Raw genomic sequence first — 25,969 nt, 5'->3', positions numbered from 1 at the left:
ATTTTCCATACAACCGAAGTTAAGCTTACCGGCCTATAATTACCCGCATTCTGCCGACCTCCTTTTTTAAACAGTGGTGTCACGTTTGCTACTTTCCAATCCTCTGGGACCACCCCAGAGTCTAGTGAATTTTGATAAATTATCACTAGTGCGTTTACAATTTCCCTAGCCATCTCTTTTAACACTCTGGGATGCATCCCATCAGGGCCAGGAGACTTCTCTACCTTTAGCCCCATTAGCTTGCCCAATACTGCCTCCTTAGTGATTACAATCATCCCAAGGTCCTCACCTATCATATCCTTATTTCCATCAGTCACTGGCATGTTATTTGTGTCTTCCACTGTGAAGACTGACCCAAAAAACGTGTTCAGCTCCTCAGCCATTTCCCCGTCTCCTATTATTAAATCTCCCTTCTCATCTTCCAAAGGACCAATATTTACCTTAGCCACTCTTTTTTGTCTTATATATTTGTAGAAGCTTTTACTATCTGCTTTTATGTTCTGAGCCAGTTTACTTTCATAGTCTACCTTACTCTTCTTTATGGCTTTTTTAGTAGCTTTCTGTTGTCCCCTAAAGACTTCCCAATCCTCTAGTCTCCCACTAATTTTTGCCACTTTGTATGTTTTTTCCTTCAATTTGATAATCTCCCTCACCTCCTGAGATATCCACGGTCGATTTTTCCGCTTTCTACCATCTTTCTTTTTTGTCGGTATGAACCTTTTCTGAACACTGTGAAAGATCACTCAGAAGGTTCTCCACTGTTCCTCAACTGCTTCACCATGAAGTCTTTGCTCCCAGTCTACCTTAGCTAGTTCTTCTCTCATCCCATTGTAATCGCCTTTGTTTAAGCACAAAACACTAGTGTTTGATTTTACCTTGTCATCCTCCAACTGTATTTTAAATTCCACCATATTGTGGTCGCTCCTTCCAAGAGGATCCCGAACTATGAGATCATTAATCATTCCTGCCTCATTACACAGGACCAGATCTAGGACCGCTTGTTCCCTTGTAGGTTCCATTACATACTGTTCCAGGAAATTATCCCGGGCACATTCTATAAACTCCTCCTCAAGGCTGCCTTTACCAACCTGGTTAAACCAATCGATATGCAGATTAAAATCTCCCATGATAACCGCTGTACCATTTCTACATGCATCCGTTATTTCTTTGCTTATTGCCTGCCCTACCATCCTGTTACTATTTGGTGGCCTATAGACTACTCCTATCAGTGACCTTTTCGCCTTACTATTCCTGATTTCCACCCAAATTGATTCAACCTTGTCCTCCATCGCACCAATATCATCCCTTATTATTGCCCGGATGCCATCCTTAAACAACAAAGCTACACCACCGCCCTTACCGTCCATTCTATCCTTTCGTATAGTCTGATACTCTTGGATATTTAACTCCCAGCCGTGACCATCTTTTAACCATGTTTCAGTAATGGCCACTAAATCATAGTCATTCACGATGATTTGTGCCATCAACTCATTTACCTTATTTCGTATACTACGAGCATTCAGGTAAAGTATACTTATGCTGTTTTTTATCTTTGTTATGAATCCTAACACCTTGATCAGTAACTTTTCACAATTTATTTTTCCTCTTACCCTTTCTCCTAATTTTCCTTGTCTTTGAACCCATAATCTCTACATAATAACCTGTCACGTAACCTGCTGCCTTGATCTCCATTAACCATTATACTGTCCATAGCTTTACACTTCCCTTCCCCCCAACTTGCTAGTTTAAAGTCCTTGTGACCAACCTATTTATCCTATTCGCTAGAACACTGGTCCCAGAATTGTTCAGGTGAAGACCGTCCCAATGGTACAGGTCCCTCCTGCCCCAGTACTGATGCCAATACCCCATGAAATGGAATCCCTCTTTCCCGCACCACTCCTTTAGCCACGTGTTAACTTCTCTAATTTTCTCAACCCTATGCCAATTGGCACGTGGCTCGGGTAGTAATCCAGAGATTAGAACCCTGGAGGACCTGCTCTTTAATTTAGTCCCTAGTGTTTGATAATCCCCAAACAGGTCCTCTTTCCTAGTCTAGTGTCGAATCCACAATAAGTCGTGACAATAAACTTATAGCTTTGTTCAGGTTAAAGCTATTTTGTCGTCTTTGTGAACACTACGCCAACCACCTGAGCTTAGAAACACAAAGAACACCACAACAATACTTATTTACAAATGCACTTTTCTGGTGAGGGGCTCAAGAGGTTCCTCTGAGGAGCATGGGTTGGACCCACACATGCACTAAATTTTCCTGACTGCGGGCAGGTTGACACCACACACAATGAAATGCTGCCACTCCTAAAAGCAAACAACTGGAAAGCTAGTGAGATGCAGCGTCAGCAGAATAGCAATAACAACTTGCATTCCTGTAGCATCTTTAACACAAAACATGCTCCACAAGAACATGACCAAGCAAAATGTGGCGCTGGGCCACATAAGAATCTGTTAGAGATGGTCAAACACTTAGCCAACGGGGCTGTTAAGCAGCATCTTAAAGGGGGAAAGCGAGATAGAGAGGTGGAGAGATTCGTGGAGAGAACTTCGGGGCTCGGGGCCTTGACAACTTTGGGCACAGCTCCCAACAGGGGGAGTGGGCAAACCAAGATATGTCCAAGAGTGCAGAACTGGAGGAGTCGAGAGATCCTGGAGGATTGTGGGGCTGGAGGAGATTGCAGAGATAGGGGGAGGGGAGGGGGGGGCGAGGCCACGGAGGGAGTTGAAAACAAAGATGAGGATTGCAAAACCAAGATGTTTCCGGACTGGTAAACAACCCAGGTCAGCGAGAACTCTACTTCATTCTGTACTTCCAGGATTTGACCGACGGATGACCTTTTCTTAGAGGTTAGAATGCATTCCGCTGCACACAATTCTTAGAATTACTTGTAGAAACATTCCAGCCTCTTGGCTTCCTGGCATTCATCGCACTTCGCAAATCGTCTTATTGTGCGACTTAAAGGTTTCCATCGAATCCCTACAGTGCAGAAGGAGGCCATTCAGCCCATCACATCTGCACCGACCATCCGAAAGAGCACTCTACCCAGGCTCACGCTGTCCAATCCCTGTTACCCCGCACATTGATCATGGTCAATCCACCGAACCTGCACATCTTTGGACTGTGGGAGGAAACTGGAGCACCCGGAGGAAACCCACGCAGACACGGGGAAACGTGCAGACTCCACACAGACAGTGACCCAAGGTTGGAATTGAATCTGGGTCCCTGCTGCTGCAAGGCAGCAGTGCTAACCACCGTGCCTCCTGTAGCGCTGAACTGCTGGGGACAAGTCTCGCTTAATAAATTGTAGCGCACAATGACTTACGAGAGAGACGAGTAGAGATGAAGTCGATGAGGCTTTATTAAGCGAGACTTGTCCCCAGCAGTTCAGCAACAGAATGGAGCGGCGGGGAGAAGCTTGGGTTCTTATACTCCGCCTTCAGGGCGGAGCCAGGAGTCAACAGCCAACCAGGACCCGGGATCTGTCAGCCAATAGCATCACGGCTTCACAGTCCCACATGACCCCTAATACATACTACCACACCTCCCATTTTCTTTTATAATGCCAATAAGTTCTCAACAAGAGAGTTTAGTGAAATAGTTCTACAGCTCTGGCCGATGTGAGAAGAAGCGGATGAAAGGATTTGAGTGGGGACAGACAGTCAGTAAACTGTACGCGGGTCAGCAACCACGTTTTGCCAGTACGGCTCAGAGGACGGCAGAAATCTAAAACTCTCTTCCCCAACATGCGGCTGAAGCCGGGAGTCAATTGAAAATTTCAGAACTGAGGTGAACAGGTGGATGTTTAGCAGAATAAATTGCTTAATATTGAAATAATGTTCACAAGAGAGAAAAACAACCAGAATGTAACGATTATGTGAGAGCTCCCAGACATTTGACTTTCAAAAATGTTGTTCATTAAACAAACCCGAGCACGGAAGATGAAACAATACCTGCTCTGAATGGGTAACTTTGAACAATAATATCAGGAAGCTTTTAGTGTGATGGATGGTTAAATGCAGTTGTGCAAACTATTATCAATTTAAGCACCGGCAGCGTTGAATTATTATTCTGAGTTGGAGGACTAGTGAAGCACGGGGCAGCACGGTCGCACAGCGGTTAGCACTGTTGCTTCACAGCTCCAGGGTCCCAGGTTCGATTCCCGGCGTGGGTCACTGTCTGTGCGGAGTCTGCACGTCCTCCCCGTGTGTGCGTGGGTTTCCTCTGGGTGCTCCGGTTTCCTCCCACAGTCCAAAGATGCGCAGGTTAGGTGGATTGGCCGTGATAAATTGCCCTTCGTGTCCAAAAAATGGTTAGGTGGGGTTACTGGGTTACGAGGATAGGGTGGCGGTGTGGGCTTAAGTAGGGTGCTCTTTCCAAGGGCCGGTGCAGACTCGATGGGCCGAATGACCACATTCTGCACTGTAAATTCGATGATTCGATGAACAACACAAACTGATGCGAATATAATTACCTCCGCAATTGAAAGCGCGCACAGCATTAACGTCTTTGTGAATGAAACTGAATCGCCAGGAATAATAAAAAAAGCAGTCTTCCTTAAATGTTTAACATACAGTTTGTCAATCCTGAATATGATAGGCTGGATTGCACTGTAGGGTGGAGCATGTTTATCACGGTTTCGTGCAATTTGTTAAAAGGTGAAAGCTTCTCATTCCTTACTGAATCTCCCACCACGGACACATAGGTTTGACTTTGCTTCCCTGTGACTGGCTATTTTGAAGAGAATCCGGACAGTGTGCTTATTGATACTGGAAGGGGAAAATCTTTCTGTCTATTTGACTGCCTCCTGCAACTGAGTTCTGCTGCAGTTAACACTGCCTAACCTAGGAAGGATTGATCAAAAGCAGTGCATGCATAAAACATGCCAGTCCGAGTAATTGGGCAAGTACATTCCTCTGACAGCTTCAATATGACTACGGTTCAGAAGCTGCTTCAGCCCCAAGCTGAATTTGCTGTCCTATGAAGTTGATTTGAACAGTGTTCGTTGCTTCTGGAGCCGGGGGTTCAGGCAGGGGAGTCCTTGGCCGCAGGCATGAACTCCTCGTTGTACGATGGGCTGGCCAAGACGGCGCACCCCAGGAACCAGAGCATTACTGGATTCGCCAGCGCCAATGGCTCGCACAGCGCTGACTCCTCCTCGGGTTGCTATGAGCAACTGTGGATCTCGACGGAGGCCTTCCTCACACTGGGGATCATCAGCCTCGTGGCAAACCTTTTGGTCATTGCAGCTATCGTCAAAAACAAGAACTTGCACTCTCCGATGTACTTTTTCATCTGCAGCTTAGCAGTGGCCGACATGCTGGTGAGCGTGTCGAATGCCTGGGAGACAATCTTTATCGCTATGATAAAAAGCAGGCACTTAATGGCTCAGGACAGCTTGATCAAGAGTATGGACAATGTGCTTGACTCCATGATCTGTACCTCTCTTCTTGCCTCCATTTGGAGCTTGCTGGCCATCGCTGTTGACCGGTACATCACCATCTTCTACGCCCTGCGCTACCACAACATTGTGACAGTGAGAAGGGCCCTGATGATTATCGCTGGGATCTGGACAGCCTGCACAGTCTCTGGGATTCTGTTCATTGTCTATTCCGAGAGCACCACAGTGGTTATCTGCCTCATCACCATGTTCTTCACCATGCTCGCCCTCATGGCTTCGCTCTACGTTCACATGTTCATGCTGGCCCGCTTGCACGTCAAGCGTATCGCCGCCCTGCCTGGCAACGGTGCCATCCACCAAGCGGCCAACATGAAGGGGGCCATCACGCTGACCATCCTCCTGGGTGTCTTTGTGGTGTGCTGGGCTCCGTTCTTCCTGCACCTCACCCTCATTATCTCCTGCCCACGAAACCCCTACTGCCTCTGCTTTATGTCGCACTTCAACATGTATTTAATCCTCATCATGTGCAACTCCGTGATCGACCCCCTGATCTACGCTTTCCGCAGTCAAGAAATGCGGAAGACGTTCCAGGAGATAATTTGCTGCTGCAATTTACGTGGACTTTGTGACCTGACCGATAAATATTAATATCAGTAAAGGGGAAGCTATCAGACTGCTTCAATGCTCTTTGTAGAGTAAAGAGGAAAGATTTATTTTCTCATCCCATCATGGCTTCTTTTTCCTCACCAGTCTTCTCTGAAGATATTAGCTTCTTGCTGAAGTAGTTAAATTCACCTTTCATGACTCATTCAAATGAGTGTCCCTTGAGGATGAGCCTGAACAGTGAGTATCAGTAGAAATTTGAGCACGAGTTAGGTTGGCGAAGAAGCACTGGTGGAGACTCACCCACCTCTGGCCACACATTTACCAGATATTGCCATGTGGTAATCAGGGAAGAATACAGGAGGCTGATTTTAATTCCGCCTAACCTTGGACATTGAGACTAATTGTAACACCCGTGAACAGCCATTCAGTCACAAGGCAATTTGGTACAGCCCAATAATCACAGAGTAGAATCAGAGACGCCTACAGTGCAGAAGGAGGCCATTCAGCCCCATGTGCCACTACTAGCTCTTTGAAATCGCCATCCGATTTGGCCTCTCATCCCAATTATATCCCCATCATCCTGCAAATCGACCCTCTTCAAGCATATTTCTAATTGCCTTTCGAAGGGTCCTATGGAGTCTGCTACCATCACTCTTTACCCCTCTCCCCACCCTCTCTTCCATCTGTCAATTATTTTAAATTTATGACCTCTGGTTGAAATTAGGATCTGCCTGGGTCAATGTGAGTAGGTTCTTTGAGCTGTTGAGCGGTGTCCAAATTAAAAGGCTTTAGTGGGAAGCTGGCCTGGATCTCGATGTGCGAAGAAACTGCACTGACTCCCTCAATGGTCACGGAGCTTTACGTTAATGCACTTGGACATCATTTGTGTTCAGAAATACCTTCAAAATATCCATTCATATGTACCTGATTCAAATACATTTTTGCTGCTGCGAATCTTGAAATTGTTGCTTAATTTTAAAAATTGCAGGTGAACGTGTTGTATTTGATGTTATCCACAATTGTTGTGTGGGCTGAAGTTGAAGCAATCTTACAGGAATTCCTTGAGGATTCCTTTCTTAAGGCTGGTATCGCCGTCACAGATTATATGAGACATCTGTGTCGACAGTGTTTTCAAAGTGTTGTAGAGAAATCTGCTCGGCTGTTGAGCTCACTTATTGCTGCCTCGTACAAGATGTGCTGCCCGAGAACAGCAGAGCAGAGGCCATTCGATCTGTTGAGGGCGTGCTGGCTCTTTCAGCGAGCAATCCACTTACTCCCAGTCCCCCTTTCCCCATAACCCTGTTATTTATATCTCGGTTATGTATTTACCTCATTCCCTTTCTCCTGTTCACTGACCAACTCTCTTTACAGATTTCAGTAAAAAATCCTTCATTATGTGGTGAATACATTGATGTTAATTGGTTAATGGGCACCAGTTGTTCAATCAGTTATCTCAGTACAGTAATGATATATCGATTATGGTCCATTGCTGATTATTTATTTATTTATTTATTGTGGACCTAGGATCAGTTTAACACTTTGGGTACCATTTATGAAGATCTCTATGAAAGTGGCTGTTAATCTTTTTGTTGGCCATTGTGCACTCTCTTATCAGGGATGTACCATCATGTATGGATTGAAAATTAAAATAAATGTAACCAAAACCCTAAAATTCCACGTGCCTTTTGTGAAACAAGTATTTATTTTCAGAGAGGAAGAGGTATTGGCTGGGATTTTCCAGCAACGTCTGTAATATTGGAGGTGGCAGATGAGGAACATATCGGCCATGATAGAACGGCGGAGCAGACTTGATGGGCCGAATGGCCTAATTCTGCTCCTATATCTTGTGAACTTTTGAGTACCATTGTGGCAGGGCGTGCCGTGGGAGATTCGGAGGACCAGCCAGACATCCATTGACTTTTGGCAAGACTGGATGAGGCCAGTGACTGGAAATCCCACCCATAATGACATAATAAACACTCACTCACTTACTCCTCACTACCATTTGGCTACGAGGTAAGTTCAGTCCGACGAATGTAAACTCCAATGAATCTACTTCCAATTATGACTAATGTTATAGTTCAACCGAAACATTTGTTTTTTAATGTTTAAGGGGATGGGGTGTGAATATTTTGAGATTACGACAGAGTTTTGACCTAGAAATTGGTTATAAATGATCAGTTCCTGAGGTAGTTTCCCAACAGCAGGATCGGATGCAGAGTGGCCTTTCACCAAATGGAGGCAGGCGGTCAGTTTAAATATTTTAATGGCCCACTTAGAGTTGATTATTCGGGCCCACTGGCATGTTTCTGATGGCCGGGAGAACCTTCTCCTCCCCGACTGCTTATGGAGACCTCCAGCTTCATGGAACCAGACCTCCGGCAGCAGCCTGGGGGTTCCGTGGAATCTGAAAGCTCCAAGATGGAGGCTGCCTGCTGTAAAATAACTGAGCCGGACCTGCTGCTGGCTAATGTGGGCTCAAGACCCCCATTTTGTCCCAACGGTAGGGTCCCGAAGACTGCAGGAAAATCCTGCCCTTGGACTTATTCAAAAAATACTAACTCCAATATTCTGCTTCCTGCAAAGTATTTACCAGGGCCTTTGTATCAATCAGGTTAAAAACTTGAACATGTCTGATAGCATTATAAACCCACTTGAAGTAAAAAGGAACTCAACATTCAGCTTCCTATGAGTTAATGGCATAAATGGTTAACATTTTGGGTACCATCTATTAAGATCGCTATAAAGGTGGCTGTTAATCGTTTTCTTGGCCATTGCGCACTCTCTTATCAGGGATGTATGATCATGTCTGGTTCAAAAATTAAAATAACTGTAACCAAAACCCTAAAATTCCACGTGTCTTTTGTGAAACAAGTATTTATTTTCAGAAAGGAAGAGATATTGGCTGGGATTTTCTAGCAACAGTCTGTAACGCAGCAGGAGTTCCTCAGGGTAGTGTCCTGGGCCCAACCATCTTCAGCTGTTTCACCAATGATCTTCCTTCCATCATTCGATTCCGGCTTGGGTCACTGTCTGTGCGGAGTCTGCACGTTCTCCCCGTGTCTGCGTGGGTTTCCTCCGGGTGCTCCGGTTTCCTCCCACAGTCCAAAGATGTGCAGGTTAGGTGGATTGGCCATGATAAATTGCCCTTAGTGTCCAAAATTGCCCTTAGTGTTGGGTGGGGTTACTGGGTTATGGGGATAGGGTGGAGGTGTGGGCTTGGGTCGGGTGCACTTTCCAAGAGCTGGTGCAGACTCGATGGGCCGAATGGCCTCCTTCTGCACTGTAAATTCTATGATGTAGGGAGGGAATTCCAGATCTTGGAGCCCAGACAATTGAGGACTCGATCACCCATGAAGTGGGGGGGGTTGCTGGAGGAGATTACAGAGATAGGGAGGAGCAAGGGCATGGAGGGCTTTGGAAACAAGGATGGAGATTTTGACATTGAGACATTGCTTGAACAGGAGTCACTGTCGGTCAGTGAGCACAGGAGGGGTAGGGGGTGACAGGAGATTTGACGCGAGCTGAGACAAGGCCAGCAGTGTTTTGGATGGCCTCACGTTTACGGAGGGTAGATTGTAGTTGGCCGGCCAGAAGGTTATTGAAATAGTCGAGTCTCGAGGTAACAAACACGGATGAGGGTGGAGCAGCAGATTAGTTGAGATGGGGGTAAGTTCAGGTGATGTTAGAAAGGTGGAAATAGGCAGTCATAGTGGTGACGACTTGCACTCTGAGCAAGGAAGGATTTCTACTTCCAGGGAATCTCATTGGCTGAATTTCACATTACTTTAGCAACCATAGGCATGGGAAGGAGTTGTGAAGAAGCTGCTACCAGGTCTCCAACCCTTCCCTGGAGCTCCTGCTGTTGAATCTGAGGGACGGAGAGTAGGTAATGTTTCCCAAGGACAGGAGGAAAAGGCCAGCCTCTCAAAACAGGCGCGCATGGAGGTTATCGAAGAAGTCAGCAGCAGGAGTGTGGACCTCACAACGTGGAGATAAGGTCACAAGAGGTTTAAGTGTAGCCACCTGAGTTGGCCAACTCCCGATGTAAAATGGAGAACAGCAAAGGCTGCAGGGAAATTCAGCCAACACAGGCAGAAACCAGCAGGTGCAAGTTACTGTGTATTGGGTTATGGGGATAGGGTGGAGGTGTTGACCTTGGGTAGGGTGTTCTTTCCAAGAGCCTGTGCAGACTCGATGGGCCAAATGGCCTCCTTCTGCACTGTAAATTCTATGATCTATGATAAGATCAAAAATTAGGTGTTCGATGATGACTGCACAATGTTCAGCACCATTCGTGCCTCCTCAGATACTGACGCAGTCCATGCCCAAAAGCAGCAATACCTGGACAATATCCAAACTTGGGTTGACATGTGGCAAGTAACATTTGCCTGGCACATGTGTGACATGATGACCATTTCCAACAAGAGAGGCTCTAACCGTTGTCCCTTGACATTCAATGGAATTATGTTCGTTGAATGCCCGACTATCAACATTCTGGGGGTTACTATTAACCAGAAGCTGAACTGAACTAGCCATATAAATACTGTGGTTACAAGAGCAGGTGAAAGACTAAGAAGCTTGTGTTGTGTAACTCATCCCCTGACTCCCCAAAGCCTGTCCAGCATCTACAAGGCACAAGTTGGGAGTGTAATGGAATATTCTCCACTTGCCTGGATGAGTGCAGCTCCAACAACACTCAAGAAGCTCAACACCATCCAGGACAAAGAGTCTGCTTGATTGTCCCTCCTTCCACAAACATTCACTCCCTCCACCACCCACAAAGTTTCAGCCGTGCGTACCATCAACAAGATATAAACCATAAGAACATAAGAACCAGGAGTAGGCCATCTGGCCCCTCGAGCCTGCTCCGTCACTCAATGAGATCATGGCTGATCTTTTGTGGACTCAGCTCCACTTTCCGGCCCGAACACCATAACCCTTAATCCCTTATTCTTCCAAAAACTATCTATCTTTATCTTAAACACATTTAATGAAGGAGCCTCTACTGCTTCACTGGGCAAGGAATTCCATAGATTCACAACCCTTTGGGTGAAGAAGTTCCTCCTAAACTCAGTCCTAAATCTACTTCCCCTTATTTTGAGGCTATGCCCCCAAGTTCTGCTTTCACCTGCCAGTGGAAACAACCTGCCTGCATCTATCCTATCTATTCCCTTCATAATTTTATATGTTTCTATAAGATCCCCCCTCATCCTTCTAAATTCCAATGAGTACAGTCCCAGTCTACTCAACCTCTCCTCGTAATCCAACCCCTTCAGATCTGGGATTAACCTAGTGAATCTCCTCTGCACACCCTCCAGCGCCAATACGTCCTTTCTCAAGTAAGGAGACCAAAACTGAACACAATAGCAACTCATCACGATTCCTTAGGCAATACCTTCCAAACCCATGACCACTACCACCGAGCAGGCCAAGAGCAGCAGACACCTGGGAACACCGCCACCTGGAACTTTCCCTCCAAATCGCTCACCATCCTGACTTGGAAATATATCGCTGTTCCTTCACTGTTTCTGGGGTAAAATCCTGTCAGTCCTTCCCTAACAGCACTGTGGGTGTACTTCCATCTCAGGGACTGCAGTGGTTCAAAAAGGCAGCCCACCACCACCTTCTCAAAGACAATTAGTGATGGACAATAAATGCTGACCCAGCCAGTGATGCCCATATCCCATAAATAGATTTTAAAAAATGTAACTGGTCAAGAATGCTGGGCGGGATCCTCCCAGCCCGGGGCCGGAGAATCCCCTCAACCGGGCCACGCCGCCCCGATGCCGGCACGCGATTCTCCGCGGAGTGGAGAATCGGCGCCAATATTGGCGCCGCCACGTTTGGCGCAGCGCCGGTCGAGGGCCACTGTACGCGGTCAGGCCGCCGATTCCGGGCCCGGGATGGGCCGGCGGCCGCTCTAAAAAGGCAGAGTCCCACCGAGGCCGTCCACACCTGGTCGCAGCCGGCGGGAACTCTGCGCGCAGGGTCGGGGGGCGGCCTATGGGGGGAGGGAGGGGGGGCTCCGGCCTCAGGGGGGCCTCCGATGGGGCCTGGCCCGCGATCGGGGCCCACCGATCGGCGGGCCGGTCTCTCGCTCCGCGGGCCTATTTTCTTGTGCGCCGGCCCCTGAACTCCTGCGCCATGTTGCGTCGCGGGCGGTGAACCGCTCCAGCACCGTGCTGGCCCTCTGTAGGGGCCAGAATCGGTACACCCAGCGGCCCGTTCACGCCGTCATGGAACGCGATGGCGTTTCCGACAGCGTGGTCACTCTGCCGCCGAATGAGAGAATCCCGCCCGCTATTACTCCGCTATGTGCAGAGTACAAGACACTTTTACAAAAACAGGTTACATTAAAAGCTGTCCCTATTTCACTGGACAATGCCCTTGTGTTTGACTTGAAGCCAGTTCAATATGACTGATATAACTGTTCTCTGTGAAGGGTGTGAAATAAGCACTCCACAAGTTAGTGGTGGAGTGCTTATTTCGTTTGGCATTTCTGGTTCCTGCATAAAATGCACACACTGAGTTACACAGTTCCTAAGCAGCAAATGTTTTGCAAGGGACGCATTATATAAATATTTCCTATCTACAGCACTTCAAGTTGTTGAACATACAACGCAAACATTAAAATATGCCTGCTAATGTGAATATGCATAGAATCATATCACAGAATCCCTACAGATCAGACGGAGGCCATTCGGCCCATTGAGTATGCGTCAACCATCCGAAGGAGCACCCTACCTCCCGTGTGTGGGTTAAGACCAAGAATAAAGTGGGAGCACTTCAGAATAAGTGTACTTCTTGAAGACAGACAATTATTTTCACATCGACTGCATAAAACTTTACTCAAGTCTAAACGTGCTCAAATCTCTGGTGATAGACAGTGAAGCGTTGTTCCATAACACGTTATTTCTTCAATTTATCTTTATTGTGTGGATGTTCTATTTAATCATTGCAAATGACTCCACATCTGTATTTCTATCCTGGCAGTGTAGTTACACGCCCCGTTGCGTGTTATCGAACATATAGGCGACCGACCGTTGGTCGGTGACGAGGGTAAACCTCCTACCGGCGAGGTAGTGTCTCCAGCACCGCACAGCCTCCACAATGGCTTGTGCCTCCTTTTCGACTGCAGAGTGTCGAATCTCGGAGGCGGTGAGGGTTCGGGAGAAGAACGCTACTGGTCTGCCTCCTTGATTGAGGGTAGCAGCCAGGGCGATGTCTGATGCATCGCTCTCTACCTGGAAAGGGATGGTTTCATCCACCGCGTGCATGGCGGCCTTGATGATGTTGGCCTTGATGCGGTTGAAGGCCAATTGAGCCTCAGCCGAGAGGGGAAAAGTGGTGGTCTTTAGGAGTGGGCGGGCTTTGTCCGCATACTTGGAGACCCACTGGGCGTAATAGGAGAAAAGCCCCAAGCACCGTTTGAGGGCCTTGAGGCTGAGGGGGAGAGGGAGTTCCTTAAGGGGGCGCATGCGGTCGGGGTCGGGACCTAGGACCCCGTCTTCCACGACATAGCCGAGGATGGCCAGCCGGGTGGTGTGGAAAACGCATTTGCCCTCGTTATAGGTCAGGTTAAGGGCTCGGGCGGTCTGGAGGAACTTTTTGAGGTTAGCGTCATGGTCCTGCTGATCATGGCCGCAGATGGTGACATTGTCCAAGTACGGGTATGTAGCCCGCAAACCGTACTGGTCCACCATTTGGTCCATCGCCCTTTGAAAGACGGAGACCCCATTTGTGACACCAAAGGGGACCCTGAGGAAGTGGAAGAGCCGGCCGGCTGCTTCGAAGGCAGTATAGAGGCGGTCTTTTGGTCGGATGGGGAGCTGGTGGTAGGCAGATTTGAGGTCGACCATGGAAAAGACTCGGTATTGGGCGATCCGATTTACCATTTCCGCGATGCGAGGAAGGGGGTACGCATCAAGCTGCGTGAATCGGTTTATGGTCTGGCTATGATCTACGACCATCCGTTTCTTCTCCCCGGACCGAACTACCACCACTTGCGCTCTCCAAGGGCTGTTGCTAGCCTCGATGACCCCCTCTCCCAGTAAACGCTGGACCTCTGACTTGATAAAAGCCATATCTTGGGCACTGTAGCGCCGGCTCCTGGTGGCGACGGGCTTACAGTCAGGAGTGAGGTGAGCGAATAGCGAGGGGGGTGCGACTTTCAGTGTCGCAAGGCAGCACACCGTGAGGGGGGGCAAGGGTCCGCCGAACTTCAGTGTCAGGCTTCGGTGGCTGCACTGGAAATCCAGTCCGAGCAGCAGGGGGGCACAGAGGTGAGGGAGGATATAAAATTTGAAACGGGTGTATTTGGCACCCTGGATCGAGAGATCCGCAATACAGTACCCCGTGATTTGTACCGAGTGGGACCCAGATGCGAGGGCTATGGTTTGGGATGTGGGATGGGTGCGTAGGGAGCAGCGCCTTACCGTTTCAGGGTGGATAAAGCTCTCCGTGCTCCCGGAGTCGAAGAGGCATGCAGTGTCGTGCCCGTTGACCTGGACCTGCATCATGGAGTTCTGCAGGTGTTTTGGCCGAGTTTGATCGAGGGTGATCGCACCCAGTCGCGGGTAGTCGGAGTCGTAAAATGGCCGCTGCCGTTGGTCGCACGTGTCGGGTCGAGAAGGTGGCTGCCGACCAGATGGCCGCTCCCATGATTCGCACGAGGCTGATGACGCGTCAGAAGAGGACGTGTCGGGTCGGTGCGCAGCAGCATTGCGAGGCCTGCGGGCCTGAGAGCCTGATTTTAGGGCCGGCTGTTCTTTGTTTTTCTGGCCCCTGGGTCTGGCCAGGCAGACCCTCGCAAAGTGCCCTTTCTTCCCGCAGTCGCTGCAGATCGCGGAGCGGGCTGGGCAGCGTGGGCGTGGGTGCTGGCCCTGCCCGCAGAAGTAGCAAGGTGTGCCCCCATGGTGAGCGGGTCGCCGCGTGGCGCAGGCCTGTAATACGGGCGAGTCTGAGGAAGTCCGGGGGGGGCTGGCAGAGTCCGCGGGGTACGTACCCAAGTTATGTCGGGCCACCTCCAGCGAGGAGGCGAGCGTTAGCGTCTCGTGGAGGTCTTTTGCCCCGTTTTCGAGCAGTCGCTGCCGGATGTAGGTCGAGCGGATGCCGGACACGAAAGAATCTCTGATGTGCAGGTTCATATAGACTTCCCCTGTCACATCCTGATGGTCACAGTCCCTGGCCAGCGCGGTGAGTTTCTCAACAAACTCGTCGAGCGATTCCCCCAAGCGCTGCCGGCAGGTAGAGAGCAGATGCCGGGCGTGCTCCTCATTGACGGGTTTGACAAACCGCTTGCGGAGCAACTCAATCGCTTCCTCATAAATCGTCGCCTTTTCGAGCGTGGTGGAGATTCTGTGACTCACCCGGGCGTGGAGTAGACGCAGCTTGCGTGGCCCCAGGATGGGAGTCTCTGCGGAATCCAGGTAGGCCTCGAAGCACCGCAGCCAGTATTAAAAAATTTCCTTTGCCTCCGGCGTTTGTGCTTCCAGATTGAGCTTCTCTGGTTTTAGGCCTGCATCCATCCTGAATCTAGTTTAGCCTAATAAATTGAGGTACCCTCAATAATGATGCTTAGAGATTAAACTGTAAAGAAGGCTTTATTAGGCGAATAACTGTGCTACAGATTTGGACGAGAGCTGACTGCTATACAGACCATGAGGCAGGCCTTTATGTATGGCTCCCAGATGGGCGGAGCCAGAGGCGGAGTCCCCAAGGTTCCAAGCCTGGTCTTAAAGGGGACATCACCTTACATGATGATAAGGCAGTAGCTGTTCATCACAGTGGGGTTACGAGTGTGAGGGTCGGGGTTGGTGCCAAGGGCACTGTGTTGCCTTCTTACCCTGCCTGCCCTGAGGAGGTCGTTGCAGTTTTTTACGGGACTGCTGGCCAGTCCTTGCTCACGGTGCTCACAGCCTCCACCACCTGCGCCCAGGCCCGGTACACGGCGGCGTGTGGCAGCCTCCTACCCACTCCGGGGGACTGGGTGGATCTCCTCTCCCCCACGGCGTCCAGCAGTGTCTCCAGTTCAGCATCGGCTCCGCTCTCCTCGCTGCCATCTTGTTGGCTGGGATGGTGTGTGTGGGGAGTGGAGTGCTGAGACGTGGCTGCAGCTTGTCAGCCTCTCGAGTGTGAATCCCGACTCTGGCAAATCAGGCACCTTTTCTCATTGGAATCGATCGTGTTCCACTTGACGCCGGTCCTTGCCCATTAACAGTTGATGAATTGCTCTGGGTACGGCGCCAATTGTGCTGTCGTAGAACACCACCGATTCAGCCCCGGCAACAACATTGTGAAACACAGAATCCCAGCGTAAATCTTCAAACTAAAAACTGGAGAGGATGAGGTATTTATTGGTTAATGCACAGTCTGCTTTTGATATAGGCAGGATATAGAATTGTGTGAACTTGTTATTGATCAAATTTCTGTCTGTTTGTGTTGTCAGGATATCACTGGACAAGCTGCAGGGAAAGTAGGGGCCGATGAAAGTATTTGATGTCGTCCGTGTGGAGTTTGCACATTCTCCCCGTGTCTGCGTGGGTTTCGCCCCCACAACCCAAAGACGTGCAGGCTGGGTGGATTGGCCACGCTAAACTGCCCCTTAACTGGAAAAAATTAATTGGGTGTTCAAAATGTATTTTTTAAAAAGTATTTGGTGTCCATCTGTTCCGTCCCCGAATGCGGCACTGATATGTAAATGAAAGTTGGGACCAAGGCATAAATTGGCATCATGAGACGAATGATTCCTAAAACTGTTCAGATCTTGGCTTATTAGTTTCCTGGCCCTTTGATGGAAATTATTGATGCGTCTCCAGCATTCATATGGGAGTCAACTAACTTCAAATATTTTGTTAACTTTCATGGTGACTGAAGGGGATTTGCTATTCTCTGATAGGTAAAAAGGCTATTTTAATGTAAATATTAAAGCCCAGTTTTAATACCCATTTTAAAATGAGGATTTCAGTACTCATGACCTCAGGCCACAACAAAACACATAACTTCAACAGAGGCACAAAAGCCTGACACATGCATAAACTAACTGTAGATTAAAACAACAGTTTGGCTGACAAAATGAACAGATTTTCAAAGCCAGTTTGACATTAAGAAATAAGCTGTACCAGTAATCGAGATCAAGGTCGAAGTAAGCACCATTGTAATATGAAGGCACCGTTGTCCAGCATATGGATAAAGCAAAGTCAGCATAAAACCAGTAAAAAACAGTCTTGATGATAGCACAAAATTGCATACACAAATATTCAAACATGAAACATTCAGAATGTATGTTGCACATTGAGGTTTGACAGTTAACCATTAAATCAAATGTATTTGATTCTCACCCAAACCAATTAGGATGACATAGAGGTGTAGACAGATAGATAGAACATTACAGCGCAGTACAGGCCCTTCGGCCCTCGATGTTGCGCCGACCTGCGAAATCACTCTAAAGCCCATCTACACTATTCCCTTATCGTCCATATGTCTATCCAATGACCATTTGAATGCCCTTAGTGTTGGCGAGTCCACTACTATTGCAGGCAGGGCATTCCACACCCTTACTACTCTCTGAGTAAAGAACCTACCTCTGACATCTGTCGTATATTTATCTCCCCTCAATTTAAAGTTATGTCCCCTCGTGCTAGACATTACCATCCGAGGAAAAAGGCTCTCATTGTCCACCCTATCCAATCCTCTGATCATCTTGGTTTCAGACTGATAAAATTCTCTTTAAACATGAGGGTCCGCACGGCCATCTTTATTCCGGGATCATTCTATACTTTGACCTAACTATTCGCTATCTTTATTTTCATATTTTCACTTTTCCACTCTAACTCTTGAAGTAAATGCAAGCTGTTTTGCCGTAAGCAAGATACCATTTCTGTATTATTTTGAAAGTTAAATTGTTTATAAGTTACTTCTCTTTAAGTCCTTTGCTAGCCGGACTTTATTGAGAATAGATTTAAATTTCTCTCAATTGTAATCAAGGAGAGGGAATAAAAGATTCTTATTTGCATCCGAGATGTTTAACTCAAATTTCTACTGAGTTTTAGTGTTGCAAGACTTCACTAGATCCGCATGGTAGATCTCTTCAGCGACAAAACTTTGACATTTGACAAAGGGGCTCATCATGCGGGAAATACATAGGTCAAATCCATTAAGAGTTGCTTGTGGGATCCCACGCAGGGTCCCTCATTCAAAGGCTCCTACTGCCTAGTGGAGGGACCTGACATCAGGATGAGGGGGGCCCACTGAGAGTGAGACCCCTGCCCTTGCGGCCAACACCTCCTCCACCCCCCCCCAACCCCTTGGCCACCCACCTTCCCGCCATCACTTACCTGTGGCCTTGGATCCAGCGATGGTCCTCAGCATTGTGTGACCATCATAGTGGGCACTGCCACCCCCTCCCCAATTACCCTGTTGATCAATGGAGATTCTGATTGGCCAGTAGCTCCCAGGGTATTTGATCCTGGGGAATGCTCGTCCAATTAGGTGTCTGAGTGGCACTTGATTTAATTGACCTTCCCTGAAAGTGACAGTGGGGGGGGGGTGCTCTTGTTGGCTCTGCAGCCACCAGCTGAGACCCCCGTCGCCTCCATCAAATACCTCCCCTTAATCCAATATCTGAGGTCAAGACAAAAGCCAGGAAGTTATGTTATATTCCCCAGCTGGAATGTTGTGTTCAGTTCTTGAGCACCAGACTTTGGGAATTACATGAAGGTTTTCGGGAGGCTTATTGAATAGATTTAGACATAGACATAGAATTATAGTGCTGAAGGAGGCCATTCGGCCCATCGAGCCCGCACCAGAAAGACCAACCAACCGAGGGCTCAGGAAGTCAGCAGAGGAGAAGCTGAGAAACTGACAGAGTGCGCTCAAGAGAGAATCTTGGAGAAAACTTGCATTAAATGGGCTTGCTATAGGGTTGAATTTATGAATTTGTTCCCTTTGGACAGATCTCTCCAGCCAAAATCCAAACTGTGACCCAGGCGAGCACAGCTCCACAGCCAGAGTAGAAAGCCATAAAATAGACACTTGAGGGGAGTTTGATCACCCCCCACCCTTCAGTCAGGTGGTGGAGAGGGTTCATAGAATTCATCATAGAATTTACAGTGCAGAAGGAGGCCATTCGGCTCTTGGAAAGAGCACCCCACCCAAGGTCAACACCTCCACCCTATCCCCATAACCCAGTAACCCCACCCAACACTAAGGGCAATTTTGGACACTAAGGGCAATTTAGCACGGCCAATCCACCTAACCTGCACATCTTTGGACGGTGGGAGGAAACCGGAGCACCCGGAGGAAACCCACGTAGAAACGGGGAGAACGTGCAGACTCCGCACCGACAATGTCCCAAGCCGGGAGTCGAACCTGGGACCCTGGAGCTGTGAAGCAACTGTGCTAACCAGTGTGCTACCATGCCGCCAAATTTACCAGAATGGCTTCACAGATGAGGGATTTCAGGTTGATGGTTAGACTGGAGAAGGTGGGATTATTCTCCTTTTAGAGAGAGGAGGCTAAAAGGTGATTTGTTGAGCTGTTTAAGATCGTGTTTTGATGGTCAATAAAGTCACAGAAATGCAATTTACATTTCCCATTTGACAAATATGGACAGCAATGTGAAAGTACAGAGGTAATTATACATTTGGTTAGGACAGAGTGATTATACAAAGGGTGATAAAACCATAGTCTTCCTACAACAGGACTCACCAAGATCGTGTCCGGGGTGGGAAGCTGTCATTAAGAGGAGAGACCTTGAGACGTTGGCTCTATTCCTGCTGGAGCAGAGATGTCGAAACGGAGATTTAATGGAGGTTTTACAACTACTCAGTGGATGTGGATGGTGTCCTCAGATCAGAGAGTTAGGAAGTAGGGGCCGACAATTTAAATTTGCACGAGTAATGAATGTTCTGTCACAGGGAACGGTTGAGTCAGAGAGCATTGCCTCTTTTAAAAGAAAATCGGATAAAAAGTATGAAGCAGGAAATGATTCACGGCTATGCAATTAGAGCAGGTCTGGGGGGATAGCTTTGGTTTGTTATATTAGTGACTACAGCAGCTTAGCAACAGGGTCCCAGACTGAAAACAACACTGCAAACCACTTCACAGGCAGAACTTGCGGCAGAACCTTCCTCTCACTGATTGGTCATCTCAAAAGTGCCGGAGTGTGCCGGCGAGGGGCTTTTCGCAGTAACTTCATTGCAGTGTTAATGTAAGGCTGCTTGTGACACTAATAACGATTATTATTATTATTACTACCATATGAAACTGCCCCATCTCCAGTGAATTTGATTTGTTGCCATCAATCACCTTAAACAATGGCCAAAGCTCAGCCTTCAATCCAGCACAAACGCAATTCATCCATTCATCTCACATCCAATCACTTATGAGCCATAACCAATAACATTATCCCACACACAATTGAAAATGCGGGTTTAAGAATTAAGGGACATGTTGTGATCCTATACTCGACTCTCACATTCCCTGTGCGACCAGCCACCCTGATATTTGAACTAAGAAATGCAGAATCAGTACTCACATTTTTGTTATTTTGCCTTGTTAGTCTGTGCTTGTCCTGCACTACAACAATTCATCAATACGTTATGTTGCAGCTGGGACCAAGCAAGCCAGGTGGCACACGTACACTATTTGCAGTTGAGTTCTCACTCTCTGTGCCTTATTAGTGTGTGAATTATATAACTCAAGTTGCCCTTCCTCCCTGATGTCTAATTACGTTTGAAGAATTATGCTTTGCCTTGGACACGTTCTGGGAGTTAGAACCTTATTGTTTCTGAGCAAATGTCAAGGACATGGTCACATGAATCAAATAAGCTGTCTGATTTGGCGATGATTCAATGAAAGAATGGAGAGCTAATGTCCAGTGAGCTGTTTATCTGCTTTCTATAAGAACAATGTATTTGTTTTTTGAACAAGTGATTATGTGCGTTCACAAAGGGGACAGTGCTAAATATTTGGGATTTCTGATGCACGAAGAGTGAGTCAAATATAGCAGGCATGCACTTACGTTGCCTGTTAGCTTATCTGGTGCTGAAGCCCTCATCCATGCTGATGGCAACTCCTAATGCATTCAGGACTAGCTTATCACATTCTACGTTCTGTAGATTGGGCTTGTTCAAATCTCTCCTGTCCTGTCTTTATCCATGACCAATCCCTTTTACCCATTTCTACTCTTCTCATCGATCTACAGTTGAACCACGTAAAGTAATGATTTTCAAATTCTCATCCTTGTTTCCAGAATCTCTCCATGGCCTCGCTCCTCCCTATCGCTGTAATATTTTCCAGTCTCATAACCCTCCAATTGATCTTTTATTCTGGCCTCTTGAGCATCTTCTACAATTGGCAGCCATGCCTTTAGCTGCCTAACCCCTAACCTCTGAAATCCTCTCCCTGAAACCCCTTGGCCCGCTGCCTCTCCTTCTACCTTTAAGCTGTTCCTTAAAATCTACCTCTTTGACCAAGATTTTTGTTCTCTGCCTTAAGATGTCCTTATATTTTGGCAGATTTTGTTTCATAACGCTCTTGTGAAGTGACTTGGGACAATTTATTTTTCTAAAGGTGCTATATAAATGTACTGTTATTGTTCTTACCCCTGATGTTTGTATGTGTTGAAAATGCCCAGCTCAGGATGTTGATAGGATGAGGTATGGGAACGTGAGAGGAGCCTCACGGAGTATAAATGCTATCATCGACATCGCGAGCCGAATGGCCTCTTTCTCTGCTGTAAAACTATGGCCTCTGGTTTCCATTCTGTTAGGTTGGTAGTTCACCCTAAAATCCTGCAGCAGGTTTATAAAAAATCAGCTGCCAGGTTTTCATTGGGCCCAATCTTCTTTCTACGGTGTGGTGTTCAATGGTTTAATTGATCTGTGTTTGATCATGTTAATCTGTTGACTGATCTATGTTCACCGTGCTTTATTGATTGAACCTGGGTGTAGCTTTTGAAAGCTAAAATTAACAGAAGCTTCCAGGGTGACCTGAGAAACCAAAGCTGTGATATGCATGGAGAGATCGAACTGAAATGATATTTTAAAGCAACGTAAATAAACCTGTTGTGGACTTAGAACAGGTGTCACCTATACATTGCTCTGTGGTAAATCAAATATATGCAAACAACTGGTCAATTTTCAAATGACTGAAATTCACAGAACAATAATTCAAACTCTGTTTGGGGGACCAGTTTCCTTGTCTCCTGTTGTTTTTACCAGGACAAAAAGAGTAAGAGTAAGATTTTAAACAGTGCATCACAGCCACTCTTATAATATAGGAAACATGGCAGCCAATTTGTGTAAAGCAAATGACCATAAATAAAAACATAATAATGACCACTAAGCTGTTTTTGTGATGTTGATTCAAAGTAAATATTGGCAAAGATACTGGGGTCACTGCTCTTCTTTCAAATAATAATGATAATCTTTAATAGTGTCACAAGTAGATTTACATTAACACTGCAGAGAAGTTACTGTGAAAAGCCCATCGCCGCCACACTCCGGCGCCTGTTCGGGTACACTGAGGGAGAATTCAGAATGTCCAATTCACCTAATAAGCACGTCTTTTGGGACTTGTGGGAAGAAGCCGGGGCACCCGGAGGAAACCCCGCAGACATGGGGAGAACATGCAGACTCCGCACAGGCACTGACCCAAGCCGGGAATCAAACTCACATCCCTGTCGCTGTGAAGCAACAGTGCTAACCACTGTGCTACCGTGCTGCCCCAATGTGCATTGGGATCTTTTCTATCCAGTGAGCAGCCAATTGGGGCTACAATTTTTACATCCTGTCTGAATGATGGCACCTCTGACAGTGCAGCACTCCCTCAAGACTACACTGAAGTGTCAGCCTTGATTATTTTTTTATTTAAAATTAAAAACTTTGGCAATATTTCCATGTCAATGGTGCAACACTGAATTCTGATTTGTCATGATCCTGGTATGTGCCCCTCACAGACTGATAGACATTGATTATTGATTCATTCATTTATTTGGTGCCTTTAAGGATTGATTTAATGTACAAAATAATTTAAAACACCCTCTGCAAAAGATAGTCAATGTTTCAGATAATGAATGAAGTATTGCCATGTCTGCAGAAATTCAGACATTGATTCATAAAGTGTTTCATAAATGTTTCATGTAATGAATAGACCATTGTATTCCAGTGCATTTAGTAATGAAAATGTATCAAATACTTAGCAATGGCAAGGTTAACGGCTAGCTGACACAAGCACCTAATCCTCATAAGATGGCGCACGTACACACTGAATTAATTTTGATTGACATTAGTAGATCTTAAGTAATGACCAATGTTAGATTAAAACATCATTTTCTAAGTGACAGAGATTTATTTGAATAAATCATGAGGTCTCAGCTAAGAATTAGAAACCAATGAGAGTAAATAAGAGATTAGACCATAGATAAGGATTTCCTTATTAAGAGTAAGTTCGTGGTTAAGGTTTTGTTCCAAATTTATACTTTCAGGAATTTTTGAACCATCTATCGACTTACTTATCTGAAGTAATTTTCTTTATATTTTTCTTATGCTTTTTGTTTAACGCTTTTCACTATTTTCTGACCAGTTTATGTATTATTTTGATCAACGTTTTTGATTCTGTTTTTATGCAAATGTATCAAGGTGAATGATTAGCAAATAAAGTTGCATTTTGGACACCTCCAATCAACCGGAATTTTGACTCTTATTAGAAAATAGAGTAAGAGATCCTATACCGACCCTTTTGTGTAAAACTGATGCAAACTGTTGACCATCCAGGAAACTTCTGTGCAAGCTTTTAAAAAAAAAGTTCAGACTGTACTCAACAGAACAGTACTGGGTGACAGGAATTGAGTCACAAAGTTTGATTCTCTCTTTGCTTTCTTACTGAAATTTCTTCACTGCATTACTTCCCAATATTGTTCTTACTCTTGGACAGAATTCAAATTCCATCCGAACCCATTGTGCTGAGAACATGCTCCGTTCCCTTGAGAAGAATGCACAACCGCACTTGTTCATCCTCCGAGTTAACCTGGAGGGCACTGATGGCAGAACTGATTCCCTGGTACAGGTGCCCCAAAGTCTAAATGACCACTCATGCCATCTGGAGCGAGGAGAAATTGGCCCTTCCTGCCATCTCCCCTGACCCCAAGAACTGCCAAACAGTGCGACTCATATTCAGACCGTCCACAAGCATTTGGCGATCCAGTTGTCCTCATACAAAGCTGCCAGGTTCCTCACAGCTCCTGCTGGGCTCATAACCATGAGCAGCTCTGTCTTTTGCAGCATTGGCTGACTCAGAGATTTCTCTCTACGTGCCCAGAGTCTGACACATCCTTTGCCTCCATCAGTATTATCAGTCTCCGCAGGATTTCCCCTTCCCAGGCACACTGTCCCTTCAGTGCTGCCATACTTTGGGATGTTGCATCACCAATGCTTGGTAAACTTCTTCCCTTCTCTCAAATCCCTCTGGGCCCTGGGATAGTGTAATAGGTCTCAGATAACTTGACCACCTCTCCATTGCTCTGAAACCCTGGAGCGTTGTCACACCTTGACAGACATATCTTACGATTGACATAATTCACCCCCTCACTTTGAAGCTGCCAGGTCCTTGAAGCCCTCTCAATGCACACAGAATCCTGTTCTCTCCCCCATGCTAGATCATAGAATCATGGAATCCCTGCACTGCAAAAGGAGGCTATTCGGCCCATCTACTCTGCTCCATACTCGTAATCCCGTAACTTAACCTACACATCTTTGGACTGTGGGAGAAAACCGGAGCACCCGGAGGAAACCTGCGCAGACATAGAGAACGTCCAAACTCCACACAGGCAGTCACCCAAGGCTGGAATTGAATCCAGGTCACTTACACTGTGTGGGAGCAGTGCTAACCCTGGTGCCACCATTTATCCAACATACCATAAGGAGGAACCTGGATTAGCGTAGTGCCTTTATCATACCTAAAACATCACAGCTGCCACGGGAAGGGAGGAGGTAGGTTGTGTGAAAAAAGCCAAAATCGGAGAAAGAGAAAGCCCTTGGCAGAGTGAAAAGCTGCAAGAGGGTTACGGAGCTGGTGAGGGGTGAGGCCGTGAGGATGAGTGTTTTAAATTGGAAGTGTGTGAGGAGCTGGGTGCTGGCGACTGTAAGGACGGGTGAGCAGAACATGAGAGGATAGGCGGTGGAGGTAGCCTGGGCAGCATTGTAGCACAGTGGTTAGCACTGTTGCTTCACAGCGCCAGGGTCCCAGGTTCGATTCCCGGCTTGGGTCACTGTCTGTGTGGAGTCTGCACGTTCTCCCCGTGTCTGCGTGGGTTTGTCATGTGAGAGGACCTTTAAGACATGGATGTTTAAGCAATGTACCTTTACGAAAACAGTGATGTCAGAGAGTGGGTGGACCTGAGGTCAGGTCAGCCATTTTGCAGTTTAGTTTTGCAGTTTGAAAAGTGTTTGGGGGTGTTTGTGTTTGCAGTGAGCTGGGTCTCTGCCATGAAAGACTATCTCTGGATCATTTGGGTGATTTAAACTCATAATAGTAAAGCCTTTAACCTGATGTGATTCTGTTTAAAGGTGTTAAGTCTCTTGGAAGTTTGAAGGAACATTTTGAGGAATTATTTACTGTTGCAATATTTTTGGAGTTATCTTTGAAGTAAGGGGTGTTAAGAGATCCAATGTTTATTTAAGATGTTAAGTTGAGTTCATGGAATAAACATTGTTTTGTGTTTAAAAACCCACGTGTCCATAATTGTAATCCCACACCTAGGGAGCAAGCCGTGTGCTAGGAAAAGCAACAAATACATTAAAGGGAGAGATTGGTTGAACTCCATGATACATTTTGAGGTTCTGAAAACGCCTCGCCCATAACAGGTTTCCTCCGGATGCTCCAGTTTCCTCCCTCAGTCCAAAGAGGTGCAGGTTAGGTGGATTGGCAATGCTAAATTGCCCTTAGTG

General features: G+C 46.8%; 1 protein-coding gene across 1 annotated transcript; it reads left to right on the top strand.

Annotated features, from left to right (window-relative positions):
- The first annotated feature begins 5,063 nt into the window (after positions 1-5,063).
- Positions 5,064-6,475, top strand: mc4r (melanocortin 4 receptor). Its single transcript, XM_072510225.1, has one exon. The coding sequence runs from the start codon at positions 5,064-5,066 to the stop codon at positions 6,057-6,059; it is 996 nt and encodes a 331-aa protein (XP_072366326.1). The 3' UTR covers positions 6,060-6,475.
- Positions 6,476-25,969: the final 19,494 nt, after the last annotated feature.

This window comes from Scyliorhinus torazame, chromosome 6 (genome assembly GCF_047496885.1).
Source record: "Scyliorhinus torazame isolate Kashiwa2021f chromosome 6, sScyTor2.1, whole genome shotgun sequence".
NCBI classification, from domain to species: Eukaryota; Metazoa; Chordata; class Chondrichthyes; order Carcharhiniformes; family Scyliorhinidae; genus Scyliorhinus; species Scyliorhinus torazame.
This window is presented reverse-complemented; position numbering and strand designations above follow the sequence as displayed.